This window comes from Thrips palmi, unplaced genomic scaffold (assembly GCF_012932325.1).
Source record: "Thrips palmi isolate BJ-2018 unplaced genomic scaffold, TpBJ-2018v1 HiC_scaffold_8, whole genome shotgun sequence".
Lineage (NCBI taxonomy): Eukaryota > Metazoa > Arthropoda > Insecta > Thysanoptera > Thripidae > Thrips > Thrips palmi.
In genome coordinates this window covers 310684-318183 of record NW_023144635.1, presented here as the reverse complement: position 1 = coordinate 318183, position 7500 = coordinate 310684, and the positions used below count along the sequence as shown (strand labels likewise).

The following is a 7500-nucleotide window of genomic DNA, read 5'->3' as shown; positions in this document are numbered from 1 at the left end:
CAGGCAGGCGGGCAGGCAGGCAGGCAGGCAGGCAGGCAGGCAGGCAGGCAGGGGCAGGCAGGCAGGCGGGCAGGCAGGCAGGCAGGCAGGCAGGCCCGCTGAGGTTAAGAGGCAATCACTCAGGTCTGGGAGCGGCACGGCCGGCAGCAGGACGGTCGCAAGGGGCTCCTCGGGGCTCCGCATTCAAATTGGAACATTGGAGACGCATCCTCTCCCCGGCGGCCCCGCGGCCCCGGCCTGCAGGCTGATTCCGGGCGGCGCCTGGGTCGCGCTGTCTCTCTCGCACCTTCGCTCGTTAGTCGGAGGGGGAGGGAGACAGCGACACTGTTCGGAGGGGCCCCGGTGTCGTGGCTGGCGGGGTTGGCCCCGGCTTACAGTCGGCCCGTCTCCTTCGTCATAGCACCGCGCCGCCCCGCCGGTCCCGCCAGCCTCAAGCGGTCTCCCGGCGCTGCGCTTCACCCCACTATCACTGACGGGCCAATATATCCCGCCATCCCGCCGCCCACAATCACTACCTCGGCCTCAACGCCCACTGGCAGACTGATTCCGAGAGTCGTCTTCGTCGCTCTGTCTCTCTCGCACCCAAAGGCAACGCCCCAGCATGAGCGCGAGAGGGACAGACCGACGGATCGGTCGGCTGGCAGCCCTGGCGGCGGGGCCGCGCGCGAGTCGTCCGGAGGAGGCGGTCGCCACCGGTGACTTTGGCCGGCGATCCCGCCCAGTGTGGTCGTCCGTCTCTCTCGCACCCACGCGGAACCTGTGTGTGCGGAACGTCCTACGGGTGCGAGAGAGACCGACCGCGCGGAATGACCCTGCAGCGTCCCAGTTTACAGTGCCGGAGTGCCCGGCCACCTCCTCGCCGGTGCCCTTCGCCTTCGCCTGGGCGCGCTCGCCCGGGCCGGAGGGGATCCTCTTTCGAAAGACAGGAGCGGAGAAGCCCTCCTCGCACAGTGCGGCACACACGGCCAGCGGCCCTTGCTCCTATTTCACACACACACACACACACACACACACACACACACACACACACACACACACACACACACACTCACACTCACACAGGGCCGGGGCGCGGCCAGGGCCACGACGACGGCCGTCTTCGCCCCTTCCGGTTGTCCACACTTTGGGTGACGCGGCGACTCGAAAAGTTAATGTTTGCCCACCACTCTTGGTGGCTCAGCCTCCCGGAAGCGGCCGGCGCCCCTCGGGCCGACCCCACCCCACTGCTAGCTCGCTGACCATCAAGCATTCGGTGGGATGAGGCGGAGACGGCCGGGCGTCTATCTCTGGAAATCAGGCGTGGCGGCCGAGGCGGCGGCCGTGCCGGGGGAAGCGGCTGGAAGTAATGATTCCCGGCGCACATTCGCATCGAAACGAAAGGCGCGGCAAGGCGGAACGGCGGAAGGCTCGCCGATGATGCTCGCCGTCTTTTGTTTGCAGTGTGTCTACGTCTTCGGCTTCGCCGCCGTGCCGCTGGGCGCGGAGCTCAGCGAGGTCCTTACTTTTACCGCGCAACTGCGGCGCTGCTGGGATTTGAACCGTCGCCCGCGCCGCGCGCGGCTTGACGGCGGTCCACTCGAGAAGGAGAGGCGGGTACCAGCGCACAGTGGGCCGGAAACCGGCGGAGGCGGCCAAAATTCCAGACGCGTTTTGAGCTCCAGAGTCGCTAAACAGGACTCGAACCGAACGTGTGACCCCACCAATGGATTCCTCGTCCGGAGAGCAATCCATTGGTGGGGTCACACGGTCGGTTCGAGTCCCATTTAGCGACTCAGGAGCTCAAAACGCGTCTAGAATTTTGGCCGCCTCCGCCGGTTTCTGGCCCACTGTGCAGCGGCGCGGTGCGACCGACTCCCAGCGGGCTGAACGGTGCTCGCGTCGTCGCTCCGTCTCTCTCGCACCCGAGGGAACGCCCCGTGAGTGCGAGAGAGACAAAGCGACGAAAGCACCGTTCGGAATCAGACCGCTGGGCGGTTGCGCTGTCCCGCGGCTGCTCGACCGGCCGCCGCGGGGGTCCTGGACCTTATTAAGTTTTTATACTGTCTGAAGGCGCCCCGCCCCACCCCGCCCCGCTCCGCCCCCGACCGCTTGATGAGCTGGATAAATCGTCTTTATGGCGCTGCGCGGTTCCGCGCGGTGCGGGCCCTGGCCAGCCTTGGCTTGGGCGGGTCGGCCGCACCGGCCGGCCTAGCGGGGAATCCCCGCTGCACTGCCTTCACCGTCTTAGAACGGCCCATTCGCCAAAGTGCCCCGCCCCGCCCCGCCACGCCCCGCCCCGCCCCGCCCGTCCGACTCGGCCGGGCGATAGAATTAGCATCAGTGCCAACCGCTCGGCCGTCCGTTCAGCCGTCCATCAGTGGCGGACCCACAGCCGGCATGAAAAACGGGGTAGTAGTGCGTTTTGCCCACGCACATGGGAAAAGTGTTGTTTTTTGTCTGTACCTTCCTGACGGCTATTTAGTACAAGAAACAGGGGGCACGGCAATTATCCTTCCGCCTCGAAGGATTCGCCCTCGCCATCCATTTCGGCCATCCGCTCGGCGCGCCGATCAGCAAACGGCCGAAAAATAAGGCGCCAAGATAAACGGCCGGCCACGCGCGGGCCTCGAGTCACGCGCCTACTTGTTGTTGTTGTTCGTTGTTGCTGATGGTGTTGTTGTTGTTGCAGAAGCTGGGCCCCGCGCACGGCGAGGAGCTGGCCTACGTGTTCGGCGCGCCGCTCGCCGCCACGGTGCGCGCCTTCCCGTCCAACTACACCAAGGCCGAGGTGGCGCTCGCCGAGGCCGTCATGACCTACTGGACCAACTTCGCGCGCACGGGGTGAGTTTACGGTGTAGCGGCGCGGCAGGGCGTCCCGCCATCATTTTGTTGGCGCACTGTTCGGCACCTCGCGGTGGCGGGGCGTGCGTGTGTGTGTGAGTGCGTGTGTGGGCGCCTCCACAGCCATTCATGACTATTTACACAGCAAAACGGTGGCCATATCCGGGCGACAGACGCGCTGACAACGGCTTGGCGGCGCGCCACCCGTATTTCTCGGCCGGCGCCACGGCCAGACGGAGCAGCCAGCCTGGCAGGCAGGCAGGCAGGCAGGCAGGCAGGCAGGCAGGCAGGCAGGCAGGCAGGCAGGCAGGCAGCCAGGCAGGCAGGCAGGCAGGCAGGCAGGCAGGCAGGCAGGCAGGCAGGCAGGCAGGCAGGCAGGCAGGCAGGCAGGCAGGCAGGCAGGCAGGCAGGCAGGCAGGCAGGCAGGCAGGCAGGCAGGCAGGCAGGCAGGCAGGCAGGCAGGCAGGCAGGCAGGCAGGCAGGCAGGCAGGCAGGCAGGCAGGCAGGCAGGCAGGCAGGCAGGCAGGCAGGCAGGCAGGCAGGCAGGCAGGCGGGCAGCCAGGCAGGCGGGCAGGCAGGCAGGCAGGCAGGCAGGCAGGCAGGCAGGCAGGCAGGCAGGCAGGCAGGCAGGCAGGCAGGCAGGCAGGCAGGCAGGCAGGCAGGCAGGCAGGCAGGCAGCCAGGCAGGCAGGCAGGCAGGCAGGCAGGCAGGCAGGCAGGCAGGCAGGCAGGCAGGCAGGCAGGCAGGCAGGCAGGCAGGCAGGCAGGCAGGCAGGCAGGCAGGCAGGCAGGCAGGCAGGCAGGCAGGCAGGCAGGCAGGCCCGAGACGTTGACGACAATCCAATTTGCCTGCATGCCCGGCCAGTAATGCATCCTGGCAAGCGAAGATAAGAATGACCGGGCAGGCCGTGGCACAGTGGGCCAGAAGACTGGTGGAGGCGGCCAAAACTCTAGACGCGTTTTGAGCTCCAGGGTCGCTAAAAGGGTCTCGAACCGAGCGTGTGACCCCAATGGATTGCTCTCCGAGCGAAGAATCCGTTGGTGCGGTCACACGTTCGGTTCGAGTCCCATTTAGCGACTCTGGGGCTCAAAACGCGCACTGTGAGAATAAAGTACGGAAAAAGCACAGAACATGTCTGGTCAATAATTTGCCTGGACCGTCCGTACTTGCCAACTACGGAACGTTCCGTACTTCTTTTCCGTACCCATTTATACATGGGTTCATATGGAGCAAGTACGGAACGTTCCGTACTTTTCTCCGTACCTCCGTACTATATTTTTCTGTACAATTTCCGTACAAAAGTACGGAATTTTTTACAGTGCGTCTAGAGTTTTGTCCGCCTCCACCATCCTTCTGGCGCACTGTGCGTGGGCCGGCCCTGGCCCTGCCGCGGCCGGCCCGCCCCGCCCCCTCCACGCCCCTGCCGGCCTGCTGCGACGGGGGCGTAGCCCGGCCGGGGATTCCCGATTTTCGGGCGACAAAAAGGCGAGGGCGGCGGCGGGAGTCGAACCCGGGACACCCCGCTTGGCACGCGCCACGCATTCGTTAGGGCCGCCGAGGGCGGGGCTGCGGGGCGGGGCGCGAGCAAGGCGTCGGAGGCGCGCTAAGCAGTTAAGCCCTCTGAGTGATGGCGGCCCCGGCGCCAACAACGACGCCCAGGTGATGAGGGACGTTCGTTGCGCCGAACGCGTTGCTGCCGAGGACGCCGAAGATGAAGATGATGACGGATCGCCGTGTCTGCCGTTCCGGTGCGTGTGGTCGGGACAATGCGGCGGTGTTTCGATTGGCATCGTGTAATACATTCAAGGCCCCCCCCCCCCTCCTGTCCGTTTTGCTCGTGAATAATGTTGCCAGCCACACTCCAGCAGAGCCCGGCCCGGCCCGAGAGCCCCCGGCCCGCTCCAGGCCCGCTCCAGGCCCGCTCCAGGTCGATCGGATCAAACCGACCGCACAAGTCCCTGGCCCGTCCCGGCCATCCCGTCCGTCCAGGCCGTCCCGGCCACACGCACACAATGGCCTCAAGGAGCCCCTCTCCCCTCCCTCTCCCTCTCTCCCTTTCTCCTCTTGCCTTATGTGGCCCTCACAGCCCGCCGCACTCTTAAATCCCTCTATTTGGAAGCTTTCTATCTGGCGGCGTGGCTGGGGGTGGGGGCGGCCACTCAGTAACCTCCCCCCCCTCCCGCCATTTCCCCAACGCGGCGTTACGTGATCCGACGACCACCCCTTGCACCGAGACGCCGCCTCGCCGCGCCGCCAAAAAAAAAGAAGAAGAAGAAGCAGATCCTCGACGAGTCATTGTTCCATTGTTCCCCTTGTTCCGGGGATTGTAATTTACCGCGTCCCCCCCCCCTCCGGCCCGCCCCTGTCCAGCTTCTTGGGGGCGACGGCAGCGCGCCAAAGGGCACCTCCATAAAACCTTTACCTCCAGGACGGTCTTCTCCGCCTCCTCCTCCGCGTCGCGCTGCCGCGTGCTGCGTACCGCCCAAACACGCCGACGGCGGCCTCGTCCTCCGGGCATCGATAACCGCTCTCCACTCTACACGGCCCCGGCGGCGTCCTGGCGAGGAGAGCGGTCCGCGCCCGGGGCCGTTACATTCAAAAATTATAAGAAAGGCTTTTCGTGAATATTTTTTTTCCTATAAGCACGTCCCTGTTTATTTTCATACAGCCACCTCTTCCCCTTTTTTTCCCTCAGTAAATGAATTATCCCGCGCTTGCATTGTCACGTCGCCTCTCTCTCTCTCTCTCTCTCTCTCTCTCTCTCTCTCTGTGTGTGTGTGTGTGTGTGTCGCTGCGATTGTCATACCGAGAAACCCCCAGCAGCCCGCCCTAAAGTGTGTGCACGAACCTCTTTTTCCCAGTGTTTGTGGGTGTAAGGATGTGTGTGTGTGTGTGTGTGTGTGTGTGTGTGTGTGTGTGTGTGTGTGTATGTGCCAGCTTGCTGCGGCAACAATAATATTATCGCTGCAGCAAGCGGCCACCCTACACTGGCAGTGTGGGACCGCGACGACATGGCAGACACGGCCTCCGTGGCGAACGCCGTGCGCGCAGGCAGCGCGGCGCGCAGCCGCGTTCGGCGGGACTGCCTACCCGCGCGATCGCAGGCGCCCTGCAGACCGATTCGGAGAGTCGCTTTCGTCGCTCTGTTTCTCTCGCACTCATGGGGCCTCCCTTATAGGTGCGAGAGAGACGGAGCGACGCAAACGACTCTGAGCCAGTCTACTGGAGGCGCACGAAAAATACTGAACTCTGCCTATGTTTGTCGCTGTCTGTCTGCCTGCGTGTCGCTGTCCTTCTGTCTGTCCGTCTGTCTGTCTGTCTGTCTGTCTGTCTGTCTGCCTGTCTGTCTGTCTGCCTGTCTGCCTGCCCGTCTGTCCAGCCGGCCAGCCTGAGCCCGAGAAGGAATTCGTGTCCAGGGCTAGTGACCCACGTCATCCCTTTGAGGCCAGAGCGCAGCAACCCTGGGCCGCCGAAATGAACTTGTCTCGGAACCACAACATGTACTGCAACCCTATGCCGTCGGACGACTCCCTTGGGATTGGATTAAGCCGAGGATCTGAAAAATTAATTTACGGTTAGTTATCTAAAACAGTGGTTTTCTCCTGCCCGGAAACAAATAGATTTTTTTGCAGTTCTAGGGGATTTTAAATTGCACATGTGCACGATACGTGGCCCGGCCTGCGATTCCCTCAAACCGACTCAGAGCCGCTCTGGGTCGCGGACGGCCCGGATAGGGGGTCGCTTTCCCGAGAGGTCAACGCGGTCTTTGCGGGGCAAAGCCTTTCCTCGGGACTCATAAGTTGGAAGAGGGGATACACTTTTAGAAAAAAAAAAGAAAGAAATATCACAGACCTGGAAGCTTTTCCTGCTCCTGTAATTTTTGTTTACATCCTCTGGCAAAAAATTCGAATGAACTCCGAGCGCGGCGTCACGCCATTTACAGATTCGGAAAGTTTCCTGGTAAAACTCGTCGCCGACGGGCGAAAAAAAAATGAAGCTGTTGTTATGTGGACGTACACACTAAACTTCTTACGGATACATCCTATCTGTATTACGGACATTTTTGTGCAATTGCAATTACGGATAGATTTTGCCTGTAATACGGATGAAATCATCCGTATTACAAAGAGTTTTACGTCCGTAACATACAGACGAAAATATCCGTATGGTACGGACGTAAATCTCTTTGTAATACGGATGATTTCATCCGTATTACAAGCAAAATCTATCCGTAATTGCAATTGCACAAAAATGTCCGTAATACAGATAGGATGTATCCGTAAGAAGTTTAGTGTGTACACGCAAAATAAAAATACGGAGAGCATTTCAAATTAAAACGTGGACAGCATTTAAAGGCTGCAACGCTGGTCCGAGCGATTTCGGCTTCCAGCTAATAAGCGATGCCCCACCGCAGACTGATTCCGAGGGTCGTTTTCGTCGCTCTGTCTCTCTCGCACCCGTACGGGACGCCCCGTGAGTGCGAGAGAGACAGCGACGAAAACGGCTCTCGGAATCAGACTGGAGAGTCGCCGGGGACGGCTGGGATTAGACGCAGGAATTATGAATGGAGTGGGTGGCGGCCCGGGACTCGCTCCGTCTCTCTCGCACCGCCTCGGCGCGCCGCGCGAGTGCGAGAGAGACGGAGCGAGCGGCCGGGCTGGCGGCGCAGAACGGCGCGGG

General features: G+C 62.2%; 1 protein-coding gene across 1 annotated transcript in view; it reads left to right on the top strand.

Moving 5' to 3' along the window:
* The window catches only part of LOC117653596 (neuroligin 4-like), a 43733-nt gene that overhangs the window by 27928 nt on the left and 8305 nt on the right, over positions 1-7500 (top strand). The window contains exon 2 of the mRNA XM_034399391.1: positions 2669-2820. Coding sequence (XP_034255282.1) covers positions 2669-2820 — 152 coding nt within the window. The remainder of the gene's footprint in view (positions 1-2668; positions 2821-7500) is intronic.